This window comes from Oryzias latipes, chromosome 17, assembly GCF_002234675.1.
Source record: "Oryzias latipes chromosome 17, ASM223467v1".
NCBI lineage: Eukaryota > Metazoa > Chordata > Actinopteri > Beloniformes > Adrianichthyidae > Oryzias > Oryzias latipes.
The window spans coordinates 4,389,624-4,406,863 of NC_019875.2; the positions used below are offsets into that span (position 1 = coordinate 4,389,624).

Here is a 17,240-nt window from a genome sequence, read left to right on the forward strand (position 1 = left end):
ATGATAATCCCTAGTATTGTAAACTACAATTCTAATGTTATTTTTCATTTATTTTTATTTCTTTATTTGTATTTTATACTTTTTTCTTTCTTTATGTTGTAGCTATGTGTATGTGTTTGTTTGAAGTTCAATAACAAATAAAAATAAAAAAAACAAAAAACTTTGCAAAGGAATGTCCAGCTTTAATACCCACCCACCCCCACAAACATTACTTTACATGTAACCAAGTAAATCAAGCCGTGGAAGTAGGTTTGATTTTGCAAATGAAAGGATCAAATATACAAATTTCAGTCAGTTTTACCATTATTATTATTAAAACTGCAGATGAGGTGCACAAATACTTGAATAAGCCTGTATTGATGATTTCTTTTTTTTTGTAAATAATGATAATGATATTGACACATTTTTTTTAAATAGATCAAAAGATGATCCGAGTGGGAATTTAAAAAGATGTGAATTCATCTCAAGTCTATATATTTTAACTTTTCCCCAAGTATTGCAAAAGAACATGATACAGATTTCTTACTGCATAAATGCAAAAAGTCAAACAGAAACATTGGTAGTAACAAAGGACTGCATCGGCTCTGGACTGATTGGGTTAAAACTACAAATCCCTGTTGTTACTGCTGAGCAGCTTGGGGTAGGACGTGGCGATGGATCGGCCGCATCGATAGACAACCAGCTCCAGGACATACTCGTCCACCTTCACCACAACAGAGGTCATTTTCTCGGTGGACATGAGGAAGATGATGGTGAAAAGAGCGACCTCAAACTCTGGACTGACACCGATGAAGGAGCAACCGACGGGTTTCACCAGGCCTTTCCAGCTGAACTGCAGGCTCAGCACGTGGTCGTCCTCATCAGGCTTTCAAAAAAGAACATTATTTTAGAGTGGTGAAAACCCGTGCATCAAGTACTTGGTGTGACGTTCTTACTGTGTCCTTGTTTTGTCTGGCTTTGTAGCCCTTGTAGTCGACATGGCCGTGCTTTTCCTGCAGGTAGAACTGGACCCAGTTATGAAGACCTGTGACCTCTTGGTTGTATTTGGTCTCTCCAACAAACACATGTTCAAACCCACAGGAATCCTCACTAGAAGACAACGATCAAGGCAAGTTTTCAACACAATGTAAACAGCAAAGTCATCCCCAAATGAGCTTTGATTCAAACTTAAATGACATTTAAGCCTACACTACTGCCATGCTCCATGCATGAAATAACATCAACAAATGTCATCAAAGATGTGACAGAGATGCTGAGTTTTGCTTGTTTTCCTGAAAAGAAAGCAGCACAACAGTTCCTCAGTGGAGGATCAAATCTGTGCATCAGTTCCCTCACCCTCCATTCCTGTCCCTGTGGTAGAGTTTGAACCAGATGTCATACAACTGTCTCTTGAATTGAGCCGGGTCCGACGGAGACTGCCGCTTCCTGACCAGATATTTGTGAGCGCACTGGAAGAAAAATACACATCATATCACGACACTGCACACTTAACATCGAACATGACCATTCTCCAAAAGGACCACAGTAAAACGACAAATGATGTCTGGGCCTGAGAACAGGAACCCATTCACAGGGATCTGAACTGCCTTTATGTTTTAGGAGTCACTGTACAGTGAAAATAACGGATATAGTCAAATGTAAGCCTTTATTATACCTTTGGTGCTGCTAAAACAACATAAAACTATCACCCTGTTCAGTACTGAGCTAAGCTGGACCCTAACAGGAGAAAATTCTCCTAAATGTTTAGAATAATTACTTAAAAGTTCCTAATGTAAAAATCATTTTGCAACATATTTGTTTGTAAAAAATTTTGTTTTGGGAGTATTGGGAATTCATATCTATAACCAGTAGGATGGTATAAGGACCTTTCATTTAAGATCATAATCATATTTGTAATGTGATTCAACTGTGACAAGGATTCAAAACATATATGTATTAATATATCTAAGACCAGAGAGGAGGTTTCTGGATGCAGTGAAGGAAGACATTATGGTAGCTGGTGTTAAAACAGAAGATGCAGGGTTAGACGGAGGAAGCTGATTGGCTGAAGGGAAAAGCCCAAAGGAAAACAAAAAGAAGATAGAATATCTGTGTGTCTTCAATTAGAAGTTATGAACCAGAATATAATATATATGTAAAACAGTTAAGTCAAACATAATAGATTATATTAACTCACTTCCTTCTTCTCTTTTTCAAGCAATTTATTATACTGTTTTTGACAAACTTCATGTATTGTATGTTTAAGCACAAATATGTCCATTTACCATAATTATAATGACATAATTTACATGTACATGTATATATATGAATATATGTGTCACTTTTGCTTTACTTTTTTTAAATGTTCCAGTCAAATCACCTTAAGTTTGATTTGTATTTGTATATAAACAAGATCTCTTGTGTTTGTCGTCTCTGGTATTTTTTGTCATGATTGCTTTAAATAAATTCTAATTCCATGACTGTGAAATTCTCTCCACAAGATCAGCTTCTAGCTCAAACTGTTTCTGCCAAAGGTAGTAAGGTATGGAGAATTGTCATCTCGTCATTATAAAGGAGAGTCCCATATTTTCTACTTTAACTGAAGCAGTGGCAGAAGTTGTGAAATATGTGTTTGTTTTAGCTATCCTGTATTGAAGCTTTCATTTAAACTTCTTGAATACAAATAAACTTAGCGGATCTTCTTTATGACTGCAGACGAATGAAAGAGTCTGGAGGGGTCTTGACTGAATAGACAGATGTGTAAGCAGCTGCTGAGCAGGATCACGGCATTGTAAGTCCAAGTTCAAAGTCTACGATGGTCATAAAGCTGCTGTACCTTCATGACGTCGGTCTTCACGATGGCATCAATGAAGAGGCGGTTCTCTTGAAGTTCCTCTGCAGTAACAGTCTCCGACACACCAGTAGACATCTCATAGTTGTCCAACAAGTTGATAAAGTCTAGGTGAAGACGGGATCTGCTCAGGAAAACTCACCAACAGAGTTCAGTGACACAGAAGAACGGACACTCACGCGCATACGTCTCAATGCTCTTCAGCTTTTCCTCATTGACGTATGTGAAGAGTGGAGCGTGGGCCCGGTCTCTGGCGCTGTTGCTGCCGGGAGCCACATAACCCGCCTTGCCCTAGAGACACACACAAATCTGACTCAACTGCCTCAAGATCCAGTAATAAGGTCTGGAAAGAAAATCTGTTCTTAATCCTTCCAGTTGTGCAAATCTTATTATTTCGAAACTTCTGTTCAGTAAAAGCCTTGCACAACCCCATGGTGACAGCAGCCTAAAAATAAAGGGAAGATTTGCAAAAATGTGTGTCTGCTTTGCTCAGAGCGCCAGCATTCAGTCCATGTGTGGCTCTTTCGCAGGGTTAAATGGTTGCTTTCTGTTGTACCCAGGTGCTTTGCAATGCAGATAAGGCGAGCCTCGCTGATGGCACTAACCTGAAGGGAGATGATGTAATCAATGCCTGGCTTGAGACGGTTAGAGTCCAGGGCCCACAGCTGATTAAACACCTCCGTGAGCTCCTGGTCGGCTTTATTACTGTGAAAAATAAAGAGAAAAAGAACAAAGACTGATCCATCTAAATGGAAATGTTTACATTTTCTTTAGTTTTGTTTACTTCCACCATATTTATCCAGTTCTTTGGGCGTTTGGCCTAGACATGCTGTCAGCTAGGCGACACAGCCTGGACACCGACATAGGCATTTTTTTTTTAGGAATATTTGCTTTTGAACGAGAGAACTGGAGGGGAAAACTTGAATACTTCAAGGAAACTTGTGCCAGCAGTGAAAACAGTGCCAACTCTGTCTTCAGGATGTGTCTCAACTGAAATCTGACCCTGCGTTTCATTCATTGAACACACGACATAAGACGAACGTTCTTCTGAAAAGGCCGAATGAACTGTGCAAAAGTTTAGAAAATGTACAGTAGAGAAGATTAATTCATAAAATAAACAAAGCAGCAACAACAAACAATTTTTTTACGGTGGTTTAGAGCCAGGACCCTGAAGTCAAGCCTTCAAATTTAGCTCTATTGAATGAAGTAATGTTCTGATCTATTTTTAAAGCATTCCTAGTTCCTAGTGGTTTTTTAATTATGATTATGCCGTTTTTAGCCTAAATAATTTTAAAAAAAGTTGTTTTCTAGAACATAGTTTCCTCGGAGCAGCAGAAGTTAATCAGAAATTAAACGCTGAATTTTGGGCAGGACTGTTGCCACAGTGTTTCCTCAGCCGCACTTCCCGTCATCCATTTGTTTACACGCTCTCCTGCTAGCTTAAAGCCCCTCACTACCCCCAACCTAACATTAGCGGTGCGACAAAAATGACGAGCAACATCGGAGCTATCCGTGTGTTCAGGTTAGATCCAGATTCCAGCCCAAACGAGGAAAACAAAGACGTTCGCAGATTTATTTGTCTGCAGGTGGATGCATCAGAATGGAGCAGAGCGGCCCGCCCAGCGTATTTTTTATGTCACAAATACGAACAGCATTTTTTTGTCTGCTCCTGATTCACGATGATTTTAATAAAGAAATACTCAGAAATGTCACTTGAATCTTAGTTTTCTTTAAAAATGTGTCCTCCATCATCAGACAAATGCTTTCTTGACCACTCATTATAAAAAGCTGCAGATGATTTCAAAGCACAATCCCTCCACAGCATCCCCCCAGTGTTTTGTTCAAGGCTGCATTCGTTTGGGTTTGTTTGTTTCCAGAACCAAAGTGGATTTAATAGTCTAGTAAACCTATTAAAAACAGATGTTTGCAGGGAAAAACGCATACTTTAAAGTTTTTTATTGCGGTACAGAGGTGGTGAATATTGATGCATCACAAAACCGACCCCGTGATGAAGCAGTCAGGCTTTCTTGTTCCTCTGTTGGCGACAGTAAACCCTAACAGGGAAGTAACAGCAGGAAGAGGCTGGAACTCCATCCTCAGAAAGGACCACACCTTTTTTTTTAAGCCAACACACCCTTTTTTTTTTTGCCTCGTGCGGTTTGATCATCACCAAAATGGCTCTTTTCCCCACATTTCCCACAAAAATGAACCAAAATGCACTGTTCCAAACTAAAAAATAAAGCGGTAAAGAGAGCAGACGGCTGAGGAAGACAGACTTTCGCTTCCACATGAACTCCCGAAGATGCGTGAAAAACGCTGAACACAGATTGCAATCACGCACGGACGGAGCCGCCTGCATTCGTGGGCAGAACAGCAGAAATCCACCAATGCAACCTGAGAACTTCACGGAAACAGATGCCTGTGAATCAGCATGAACTCATGGCTTTTAGTTGAAAACGTCAAAAAATAAGAACAATAACGTTTCTGCGAATAAAAGTTATTAGAACAGTTTGACAATAAAGCTGCGGTTAAAGCAGGAAATCAAGAAAAAGGTGTCTAGTGTCAAAGAAGTAAACTCACCTTCTTGCCATTGTTTGTTTCAGTGAAAACAGTTACTCGAAATCTTCTCAGAAAACTCGCAGTGACGTGTAAACAGTCATACTGGACGCCAATCAAACCTGTTCTCGAGGATTAACCAATCAGGAGGCAGGTAGAAGGGGAAGCCCCTCCCCTCAGACGCTTTCCCCGGAAGGCTGTAATCCTACCCCGCTCTACTGTAAAGACCTAAAAGTTTGGACAACTTTGACATGGAAAGCAAATTTAAAAAGACACCAACATTAAAGGTTATTTTCTATTCAGCCAGAATAAATGTGTAAAGGTAAAAATGTGTCTTAATGGACGAACTTGTAGATTTGATGTGAGAACTTGTAAAACAGAATGTGAAAACTTGTGCACCAAATAGAATAGAATAGAAATTCAAACAGGGAAAGGCCCCTTTACTGGAGTAAACGTTCCCAAAATCCCACAATCAAATGCTTTAAGGTTGGGGGTATCTTTCTGATGTATGCCTTCTTTATTAGAATTTCAAAATAACCCCCAGTAGACGTTTCTGTTGTTTTTGATACTTTTAAACAGGACTTTTCTTAAATAGATGAAATAATAGATGATTTATTTTCAGGAGTGTCTTTCTCCATGGCTCAAACAGTGATATGAAGGTTCAAATGGAAACTGACGTTCTGAGACTGGAGTGTTCACTTTCAGTGCAATGGCACACAGAGGACCCCTACTGGTCAAAGGTCACAAAAACAAAAACAGTTTCAAAATGCCAAAACCTGAAACATCTTTTATGTCATTTTATTTGCTGTTCAGGGTAATCCAACAATCTGCATGAGCCAGCATCACATCAGTTCTGAGCCAGAGCCAGGTGCTGCTTGCTGCTGCAATGTAGCTTCAATTCTAATGTCATTCAAAGCATTTTTCATGGACTTAATAAAGTTCTTTTTGATGTGTAATTTTATTAAACAGCATTTGTTTTGTCGTTCCACACATTGTTAAAAAAGTGTTGATTTAGAACCAAAAATATGTCACTTTTCTGTTTCTTTATCGCTAAAGAGAAACCTTTGAGAATAGAGACTGTCAGTCTGTGTAGTTTGTGCACCTCCCCTTAAATCAAAGGGGGGATGAAGGGCGGAGCTACTCAGCTCAGGCCGCACTCATTTAGAGGAGATTTTGGAAACAGAGGCTTTAGATAAACATGAAATTATCTTTTAAAGACATTTAGGTTGTGGGATTAAAACCTTCATAATCCTAATCAAAAACACCTCTGGCAACGTTTTCATTGGGGGGGACTTCAGTGGTTTGATTTATTCTCTGTCAAATGCAAAATATAGAGATGTACCAGACATTTCAAGTATAGAATATACTGAATGAAACAAGTCAGTAATTCGTTTTCAGAAGCCATAGAATATAATCTCCCCCTAGCAAAAGTAAGCCTGTGGGTTACATCTATTTGAGTGTTACACAAGTATACTCAGTAGTATACACTAAAAGTGAGGCAGTTTACTTTCAATAGACTGTCTATATATTGTACATTTAAAATGTCAAATTAAACCTGAAGAAGTATTCATTTAGAATACCTTATACACTATATGTATATGGTCTATATTATATACTTGATATACTTGTACTTTTACTCAAATATACTTAAATATTCAGATATTCAGACTGCAGTGTGAACGTAGCACAGAGACAGTTTTCTCCTCCAGGCTGTCAGGAAGCTGAACTCTCTCCCAGCCCTGCCCCCCTCCCCTCCTGCTGCCCTGTTGCCCTCCTGCTCTGCTGATCCCTGACACACATACGTCACCTACCTCATCAGCACTGACTGCACCTTCCACCAGTCCTCTAGTGCCGTTAAAAATTTAAGCAACTGTACTTCAGTCACTTTATTCTCTAGTCACTTTATTCTCTCCTCATTTTTTTACTTTTATTTTTTTATACCATTTATATTTAGGCCTGTTCTATTTATAGTTTGTTTATTGTGCAATTTGAAGGTGTCTCCCCGTTTAACTGAAGATGAAGAGAAAACGCAATTTCAATTTCTATGTATGTGTCAACATTGTAGATCTTGACAAATAAAGTTACTTGACTTGACTTGACTATTCAAGTGCACTACTTTGTGCAAAGGGTTAAAAACAAAGACATAATTTAACCCTACAGTAACTTTTCTTACAAGTTCATTTATTTTTTGTTCATGCTTTCACTTTAAATGATCAAGGATATTCCCTCAGTTTTTTGTGTTCATTGGTTAAATCGATGAGTTGTTTTTTTTTTTTTTGGTAGCAGCAGTGCTTTTACTTTGAAAGCGTCTGCAAAACAAACCCCAGCGTCGCCTTTGCGCATGCGCCACGTTCCCACATGTTAGTCGCTAACAGTTGTGCTACATAAGTGTTAGCGCTGGATATTTCGCTGGTGGTCTGAATCGCATTTCAAATTTAGGCATCAACCTGCCCGATTGGCGTTTGTTTGTCAGTTTGGGAGGCATTATTCCGTTTAGAGAAGAAAGAGAACACATTTACGGGAAGGAAATTAGCCTGCTGGCCCGACAGCAGCAGAGGGAGCATCATGGCAGCAGTGCTGGGACTTGTGGCTGGAAGCTACGAGCAGATCATCTTCGGTTACCGAGTAAAAACTGCTGAAAAAGTACGTCAAGCCGTTTATCTTGAATGTGGAATAAATTGGGATTATTATTTAATGTTATTTCATGTGTCCATTCCAAGTGCATGTGAAAAACCAGGAAACAAAAACATTGTTTTAAACTTAAACTTTTTAAGTAGTTTTTCGATCCTTGATTTACTGAGAGATGGTGTCTTAGTTTGGACGGTAGACGATAGTATTTTAATATTTGTCAAGAGGATGCATACAAAATAAAATACATTAAACTCAGAAAATACATTATTTTTGTCATGTAGCTGAAAGGTTACCTACCTGCTTTTTTTTGTAGTTTGACAACAGGAAACATGAATTGGGTGAAAAACAAAGCCCCTGGAGTGTCTGAAGGCGCCTGGAATCCACAGATCGTATTAATTCTCCAGTGTTTTGCTGTTTCCTCGTCACGCAGGAGTGGACCGCTGAGGCCGACTTCACTCATCACACTCACACAGCTTCCATCTCAGCTGTAGCTGCCAGCCAGAGGTTTGTTGCCACAGGGAGCAAAGATGAGACCATCCAGTTGTATGACATGAAGAAACGAACCGAGCATGGGGCTTTGCTGCATCACGATGGTAGGATTGCGTCATCAAATCAATTTTTTCTGGTGAACTGCTGTGCATAGCCAAGTACTGCAGATGTTAGAAAGGATGCCATCAGTTTACCAACTACAGTTTTGTCAAAACTGGATTATAGAATACTATATTTATCTTAAAAAGTGGGATAATTTCATCAGAATGGCCGGAGAACATGCTGGGTGAGCTCAGAATAACAAAAGAACCTCTCAAAAGTCTTAGAACGTAAAAAGAATGGTCCATAACTTCTACACAACACATAAGCCCCTGATAAATTCATGAGCATTTATTGGGGGGGGATTTTTTTTCGCATAGTTCCAGGTTATCACTGCTGTAGCAGAAGAGCAGAGAGTTATATAATTAATGTTTTCTCATTAGCACGAGAAATAAAATGTTGTTTCTTCATGATTGCAAGATAACGAAGAATATACTGGGGTGTCCCTCTCTTCCTTTCACACAATGAGACGCCGAGATGTACAGTGGTGCAAAAAAGTATTCAGTCAGCCATTAATTGTGCAAGTTCTCCCAATTAAATTGATGAGAGAAGCCTGTAATTTTCATCATGGTTAAACCTCAACTATGAAAGGCAACATGAGAAAAAAAATCCAGAAAATCACATTGTCTAATTTTTAAAGATTTTATTTGTAAATTATGGTGGAAAATAAGTATTTAGTCATCTACAAACAAACAAGATTTCTGTCTCTCACAGACCTGTAACTTGTTCTGTAGAGGATCCTCTGTCCTCCACTGGTTACCTGTATTAATGTCACCTATTTGAACTGGTTACCTAAATAAAAGACACCTGTCCACAACCTCAAACAGTCACTCTCCAAACTCCACTATGGCCAAGACAAAGAGCTGTCTAAGGACACCAGAAACCAGATTGTTGACCTGCACCAGGCTGGAAGACTGAATCTGCAACAGGTAAGCAGTTTGGTGTGAAGAAATCAACTATTAGGACATGGAAGACATACAAGACCACTGATAATCTCCCTCCATCTGGGGCTCCCCCCAAGATCTCACCCCGTGGGGTCAAAATGATCACAAGAAGGGTGAGCTAGAACAGAGCCTGGACCAACATAACAAAGGCTACCATCAGTAACACACTACACCACCAGGGACTCAAACCATGCAGGGCCAGACGTGTCCCCCTGCTAAAGCTAGTACATGTTCAGGCCCGTCTAAAGCCTGCTAGAGAGCATTTGGATGATTCAGAAGAGGATTGGGAGAATGTCCTATGGTCAGATGAACCAACATAGAGCTTATTGGTAAGAACTCTACTTGTCGTGTTTGGAGGAGAAAGAATGCTGAGCTGCATCCAAAGAGCAAGATACCTACTGTAAAGCATGGAGGTGGAAGCATCATCAACCCCATAGAAAATCTTTGGAGGGAGTTGAAAGTCTGTGTTGCCCAGCAACAGCTCCAAAACATCACTGCTTTAGAGATCTGCATGGAGGAATGGGCCAAAATACCTGCAACACTTTCTGAAAACCTTGTGAAGACTTGGAGAAAATGTTTGACTGCTGTGGTTGTCAACAATGGGTGTATAATAAAGTACTGACTTGAACTTTTGTTATTGACCCAAAACTTATTTTCCACCACAATTTACAAATAAATTATTTAAAAATCAGACAACTTGATTTTCTGTTTTTATTTTTTTTATTTTGTCTCTTATAGTTGAGGTATACCTATGATGAAAATTACAGGCCTCTCTGTAGAAGAACTGATCAATTTATAATCAATTTAATCGTTGGTCATACTCAACGTCCAAATCCGTCATCGTCATTTGAGGAGAAGGTTGGCCCAGTAATCCTGCAGTTGTCAATGTCCTCAGTTGTCAATGTCCTCAGTGACCAGATGAGGGGATCAGGCCGTCTACACGGTAACAGAATGATGCACGAGAGGGGCAGGATGGAATGAATGCATGACACTTGGGGCGTGGTCTTTCATCATAAGAAAAATATCCTGTTTCCTCGTGATAACGAAATCGCCTGGTTATCACGAAAACAGGCAAAAAAAGAAGTTGAGTAGGCCCTTTTATAATCCTGAGAATACATCATATTGCATAAAACAAAAACTGTCTCTTGTACGGTAATCTCAAAAGGCTTTTTCTCCACAGGCACCATCACTTGCTTGCAGTTTTATGGGGAGTCTCATCTACTGAGTGGAGGAGAGGATGGACTGATGTGTGTGTGGAGCACAAAGAAGTGGGAGTGTCTGAAGTCCATTAAAGCTCATAAGTATGAATGAAGAAAGGCTCCACATTCGGGCCTCTTGCTGTCAGCCTTTATATTCATGATCTTTGTTTGCAGAGGTCACGTCACATCGTTGTCTGTCCATCCTTCAGGAAAACTTGCTCTCTCAGTTGGAACAGACAAGACATTAAGGTAAACGTCGGTTCCCCTGAAAATTCGGTTTTCATAAATGTTTGTCATCAGAGAGTCATTTCTCTTTTTCCTGATCTTAAAGAACTTGGAATCTCATTAACGGCAGATCAGCTTTCATTAAGAACATCAAACAAAGTAAGTTTCTTTTGGTGCAAATGAAGTATAATTATGAAATGCATCATACCTTTTTTTGTTGACTCCCCACAGATGCACACATTGTCAGATGGTCTCCTGATGGTGACAGGTATGTGGCTGTGATAAACGATAAAGTCGACATCTACAAGCTGGAGACGGCCTCTGTCACGGGAACGGTCACAAACCCCAAAAGGATCTCTTCGCTCAAGTTCCTAAACGTGAGTTTAATGTAATTCCCATCTCTGAAGAATATTCACTGTCAATCAACCACCATAACGTGTGGTGTTCCTCACGGCTCTGTCCTGTGCTGCCTACTTTTTTATCTGCTTCCTCTTTACAATAGTCTTATGAAATACAAAATTTCATTCCACTTCTGTGTCGATGACTCTCCTTTAGAGATCTGAGATGAAATGTGTTTTTTCCCCCACAACTTTCTTAAACTTAACAGAAGAAAAGCAGAGTGTTTGCTTGTTTACTTCAGATGAACTATTTCTAAAATTGACAGCTGTCAATTGATAACTCTGCTGTCCTCCTCTCAGGTCAAGAGTCTATCGCTGCTTTTCCATTCACTGTGAAATCACGCAAATTGGATTTGCGATAATAAGTTTGCTTAATGGAACCACAGCAATTTTGAAAAAACTCGCATTTGTGGAAAAAAACTTTTTGCGCTTGGAGTCAGTTTTGCCAAACTGACATATTTGGCAAAACTGCAATGGAAACACTCTTTTGGAATGATGAGTCACATGACCAACAACCAGATAGCCATGCGCTTCTTGGTAGGAACTGGCGGCCTTGGGCGCTGCACAGCGGGCACAACTAGGGGTCCCACAGCATCACAGCTCATGAAAAGTTGAGCGTGTCATGAACAGCTCCTCTGGAAGATCACTAACCACCATTTCATTAAATGGCTTCATCCGTAGCCCCTCCCACATGTAAGGAGCTCGCCATGTCCTAAAGAAAACTGCGACATCTCCTTTGATAGATGATGATGATGATGAGCGCTAGTGTCGTGGCAGCAAGTTGAATGTATCTGCTCTCAAAGTATTGATCACATCCGTGGCCGTGTTTCTGCATGATGGAGTTGGTTTATTCGCACATTTGTGAGTTAAAGGAAAGAGTGTAGTTAAAAAGTTTTGTGTTTTCAGCCCGTCTAGAATTTCGATAAAGTTTTGCGCACATGTGTGATAGAAACACAGCTTCTGTTATTCGTAGCTTTATGCTCTTTATTTTTTCTTCACACATGAATAAAATCACTGGAATAGCATTTCTCCACCAACACAATATGACAGCTGTCCTGCTCACGTGCCGGATTGACTATTGTAACTTCCTTCTTTTTGGTCTCTCTTCCATCCACAAGCTTCAGTTGGTTCAAAACTGCTCCCCAGATCCTTTTCTGCCTTCACCGATCCCCAAAGCTTCTACACTGGCTGCTGGGCCATCTCACTATTGCGTTAAAAATCTTTAACCTGACTTTGAAAACTCCTCACCACCTGGTCCCTCCCCATTTCGCTCTGTCTTCCCTCCTTCTCCCTAAGATCCTCCTCAGGTCCTTTCCTCTCTATCTGCTCATCGTACAGCAGATCTGTTCTTCACCTTTGGAACTGTCTACCACATGACCACAAACTTACCACCAGCGTTCAAATCAAGGCTCTCCTATTTTCATTGGCCATCAATCCTTAAACCCAATAATGCACCTTATTAACCTCCTTGACAGTGGAATTGATTTTTAACTTTGTTTCTGTGTCTGTTTTTAAATGCACGTGTTGGGTGACCTTGTGTGCCACGGAAAGCACCATCACACAGAATGTATTCTAATTATTATTATGATCTATCATTACCCATGTTAAAATGGCATAAATAAAGCTGTGGTTCACATTTTCAGAACTCCATCTTGGCCGTTGCCGGAGACGACGAGTCGGTTCGATTATGTGACGTTGACAAAGCCGAGTGGGTGTGTGAGTTCAAGGCTCATGAAACCAGGTGAATTCACTACAGGCTTTTTCTTGTTGTGTTTATCACACTCGTTTCTTTCTGAAGGATAACAGAACAACGTCACTGTCGTTTGTGATTTCAGAGTGAAAGCAGTTGATAGTTTCTCAATGGAGGATTACTGTGTTTTGGTGACTGCTTCAAACGATGGTTTCATCAAAATGTGGAAAATCCACCTGAAAGAGGTTTGTCTCTCCTTTATGTTTCTTCTTTTTTAGCATTTGGAGGAAAGTCAGTACGACGGAGTTTTAGGGCCAGTTTACAAATTTTTTTTTAATGACATCTTTTAAGTCATAGATTAACGAGGAAAAAACTCCAACGTTGTCTCTTTATCCGAGTCAAGCTTGAAGATGAAAGATGTGGAGCATTTTGTGAAGCTTTATTTCCGGATAGGTTTCAAAAACGAAGAAATTCTGAACCTTTTGGCAAATGAAAATGAAATTATTGTCAGTGTAGCCGGCTTTCCGGGGTTCGGTGTCGGTAATGTGGAGTTTCATCTGTAAAATAAGGAGCTCAGAGACACGTCTGGGTGTAGAGGGCCGCTGCTTTTTTTCTTTTTCATTCACACACCCAGAAGTCCTTTGGTCACCTTACGTCATGAACCTGTCATGCACAGAACACCAAAGCAGAAGGTAAACCGTAGGGGTGTGTATTGGGAAGAGTCTGGTGATACGATAGAAATGCCGATATTTTACCGGAACACATTCTTACTTTTTTTTTTTTCAAGTGTGACTTAGAAAAAACTCTACCTGAATTTCTTTACGTCTTTCACTGTAATGAAATAGTCAAATTCCGTTTTTTTAACTATCACAATGTTAAGCACTGCAACTGTATCTCATATCTAAGTTGCGTTTACCAAAGCAAATTCATAGTGCTTTTATTTTGGTAACTTAAAATATAGAAAGAGAACAGTCAACATTGTCTGATTTCCACAACAAAATATATGTCAGTATATGAAAAAACATAGAATGACTGTGCCTTAACCAATAAGTTTCTAAAAGTATGATTGAGTAAATAAAGTGCTGTTTATTTTCAACATTGCTTAGTGTAGCTTCTCCAGTACTTTTAACGGTTCAGGAGCCTGAATGGTGCTTCAGAAATAAAAAATAAAAATAAAAAGGGGGGGGGGCTAATTCTTTCCAAGAACAATAAATTATGATGATGAGGCAGCATGACAGGGTGAAGGAAAGTTCCTTTAATGTGACAAAGGTGCTTTGTTTACATATCTGCCCTGCACCGCTGCACCTTTGCAGCCACGCTTCTCACACGCATAAGTAAACTAAAGCTGATCACCACGATGTCGGCCTTTATTCAGAGCGTTGTACACATCCCTCTGATCCAACAGGTCGCTGAACTAAAATCCATTGCTGGGAGGTTCTGCAGAACTTTAGCCCGCTTTACCGAAAGCATTTTGATTGATGCTAAGTTCATTAGCCTACTAACTTAACCTGTGTAGCTCCAGTGCTTCCCTCGTTCTTATCTGAGCCGCTAAAAGCACCACAATCCACGTTTCTTTATGTTACTGGCAGCAACATGGCTCAGAGTTTCTGTTTGGTATCCATCCCAAGTAAAAACGAAGTATTTCATGTCTCATAACAACAGAACAAGCTGCCTCTGGCTGCAGTCTTCCTGTTGTTTTGTGTGGAGTAGAGCTGCTCAAAGAAGGTCTGTGTTCTCTGCTGCCAACTAGCGGTCGGAGGGTGAAGTGGACAACAAGAGTCAGACGCTCAGAAACAATTCAATAAATATCGCCCTGACAGCATTTTGAATCGATACAAGTATCGCCAAATGAACTATCGGGATATATTGCTGAATCGATTTTTTTCTAAACAGTGTTACATATGCCCCCTCCTCCGGAGGAAAAACGTCCCGTTTCAACATGTCTATGAAGACTCTCATTCATCCAGGTTGGTTCCATTGTAGTAGGTTTAGGGGATGTCATCTGGACTTGGTTATTAAAGTTAGAAGACGTTTCGCCTCTTATCCAAGAGGCTTTGTCAATTCTGAATTAGCTGGTCTAAGAGCTGGTTTAGATACGCATATATAAACCAGCTCTTAGACCAGCTAATTCAGAATTGACAAAGCCTCTTGGATAAGAGGCGAAACGTCTTCTAACTTTAATAACCAAGTCCAGATGACATCCCCTAAACCTACTACAATGTCCCGTTTCAACATAAAACAACAAACAACAAATGAAAATAGTCTGTTATAATAGCATGAGAACGTTAAAAATGCCAAAAAGTGCTCCTCCTCAGACGTCACACAGACTTGGAGATTTTGGTTTCATGGAGGAAGAAAGGATTGAAGTGATGCTGCAGGGACACCGATGTCTTCATCAACGGGCTGCAGAGATCCTGCAAACCACCCATCAATGAATAAAACATTAATAAATCATAAATCAAGCAAATGAGATTCAGCTCACCTGTTCAATTAAGTTTAGTGGGTCTGCTCTGCTGCTGCACGGCGTTCACTTGCTGCTCTGTATGCTCACTTTCACTTTAATCTCCTAAATGTACGACTTTAAATCTTGTAATTTTACTTTTTTTTTTGGAGGCCCTAAAACTCAGTTGTAGGTCAGTTATCTGCTCCTCTGTAAAATGTGAAAGGGAAAAGAAAGAAAGTATTTTTAAAGTATATAAGATGATCATAATGGTAAATATGTCTAGGGGTGTGACGATAACCGCATCACCGTGCTGATGACTCATCACCAGGGTGATTTTTTTATTTTATTTAAATTCTGCATATGGTGCAGGATTTTAACTATAATAAACACATTCATCCTTGCTAATAACTTACTTTTTCTGCAAGTCCTGCGTTGAAACTTCAAGGGCTTCTGGGGGAGTTACAATTGTATTCATTTCCATTACAAGCCGCATGCGTTCTTGAGTGTGCGACGGAGGATTGTGTGTGTGTGTGTGTGTGTGTGTGTGGGGGGGGGGGGGTCACAAGAGTCCCGACACCATGACTCCTGCTGCTTCATCCCAGCTGTGATCAAAATCCCACACCTTTTATCACTGTTCTCCTTCACTCCGGAACAACAGACATGAATGCGTGTGCACCCCAACACTTGTGCACGCTCTCACTCACTCTTGCACTGCTCACGCTCCTTCCTCTTACACATGCAGCGCGCTGACACACATACACATTACAACACCTATATAGTTAGTTCATTAGGTAGATTGTTAGTAGATGACGCGGCCGCCAGGGGATTTTGTGTGTGTGTGTGTGTGTGCTTCATCGCCGCAGTGATCAAAAGTCCCACACCGTCTTCTGTCCGGCTGATTCTTTTCTCTGCTCACATCAGAAGCTGGAATCTCCCACCCTTCTGGGGGAAGTGAACACGTCAGCCAGACTGACATGCCTTGCTGTGTGGACCCCATCCTCAGAACAGCAAACGGATGAGAAACCAGCATCTGAAGCAACAACATCTAAAGGTGGTGCTATGAAAGTGCAATCACTGTTTTACTCATCAGAAAATGTGTTTTCATTTTTTTCAAACTAGAGTGAGCTCTTAAGTGGTAATGAGATTTTAAAAAAAAGCTTGTTCTTTACATTTCATCGTAAAATGTCAAATATTTGTAACTGATCAATAAGTTGAAGTACCAGAATTATTGAAGCTTCACACCACAATGCGACTCATTCCTGATGCATGTCAAGCCGCTATAGGAGGACCTGGCTTCAGACATAACTAAAGCGGTTTCATGGCCTGAAAAAGATTAGGGAGCATTGATCTAAACCGCATTGCATGTGTTGCTTTATTGTATTCTTAAATCTATATCTTAAATCTTTTGTCCGCAGAACTTACTCAGGTTCTTGGAAAGAAGAGGAGAGTCCAAATCGCTGCAGAAGAAGTCATTCTAGAGGACGAGAGCAAACCTAAGAAGAAAAAGAGCGGAAAACAATAAAAATATATTTATGCATTTATATTTGCTTTAATATTTGTCCCAGTGATAAAATTCAACGTTGCTTTTAAAAATATGGCTCCCTTTTGTCCTGTCTATTAAAAACTTTTCGAACTCTGTTTTTCTGAAGAAGAAAAAAAGGCTGATAATGATTACACAATAAATGCTTTGTGTTTGTGCTATAACACAAGTTGCCTCTTAAGTTATTTTCCAAGAG

The 17,240-nt window shown here is 40.0% G+C and overlaps 2 protein-coding genes and 1 long non-coding RNA gene across 3 annotated transcripts; 1 reads left to right on the forward strand and 2 right to left on the reverse strand.

Moving 5' to 3' along the window:
- Positions 1-161: 161 nt before the first annotated feature.
- On the reverse strand, positions 162-5,542 carry LOC101170620 (poly(U)-specific endoribonuclease-C). Its single transcript, XM_004078607.3, has 7 exons — positions 5,411-5,542; positions 3,436-3,535; positions 3,010-3,121; positions 2,816-2,937; positions 1,336-1,448; positions 936-1,089; positions 162-865 (listed from the first exon to the last, which is right to left on the reverse strand). Exons 1-7 carry the CDS (start codon positions 5,419-5,421, stop codon positions 605-607), a joined length of 873 nt encoding a protein of 290 aa, XP_004078655.1. The 5' UTR covers positions 5,422-5,542; the 3' UTR covers positions 162-604.
- Positions 5,543-7,697: 2,155 nt separating this feature from the next.
- On the forward strand, positions 7,698-17,210 carry pak1ip1 (PAK1 interacting protein 1). Its single transcript, XM_004078608.4, has 10 exons — positions 7,698-8,029; positions 8,448-8,610; positions 10,730-10,850; positions 10,923-10,997; positions 11,080-11,132; positions 11,205-11,350; positions 13,015-13,112; positions 13,207-13,306; positions 16,426-16,555; positions 16,920-17,210. Exons 1-10 carry the CDS (start codon positions 7,952-7,954, stop codon positions 17,024-17,026), a joined length of 1,071 nt encoding a protein of 356 aa, XP_004078656.1. The 5' UTR covers positions 7,698-7,951; the 3' UTR covers positions 17,027-17,210.
- LOC110016802 lies at positions 8,448-10,723 on the reverse strand. Its single transcript, XR_002292137.1, has 2 exons — positions 10,371-10,723; positions 8,448-8,667 (listed from the first exon to the last, which is right to left on the reverse strand). It is a non-coding gene; the product is annotated as an uncharacterized LOC110016802 (long non-coding RNA).
- Positions 17,211-17,240: the final 30 nt, after the last annotated feature.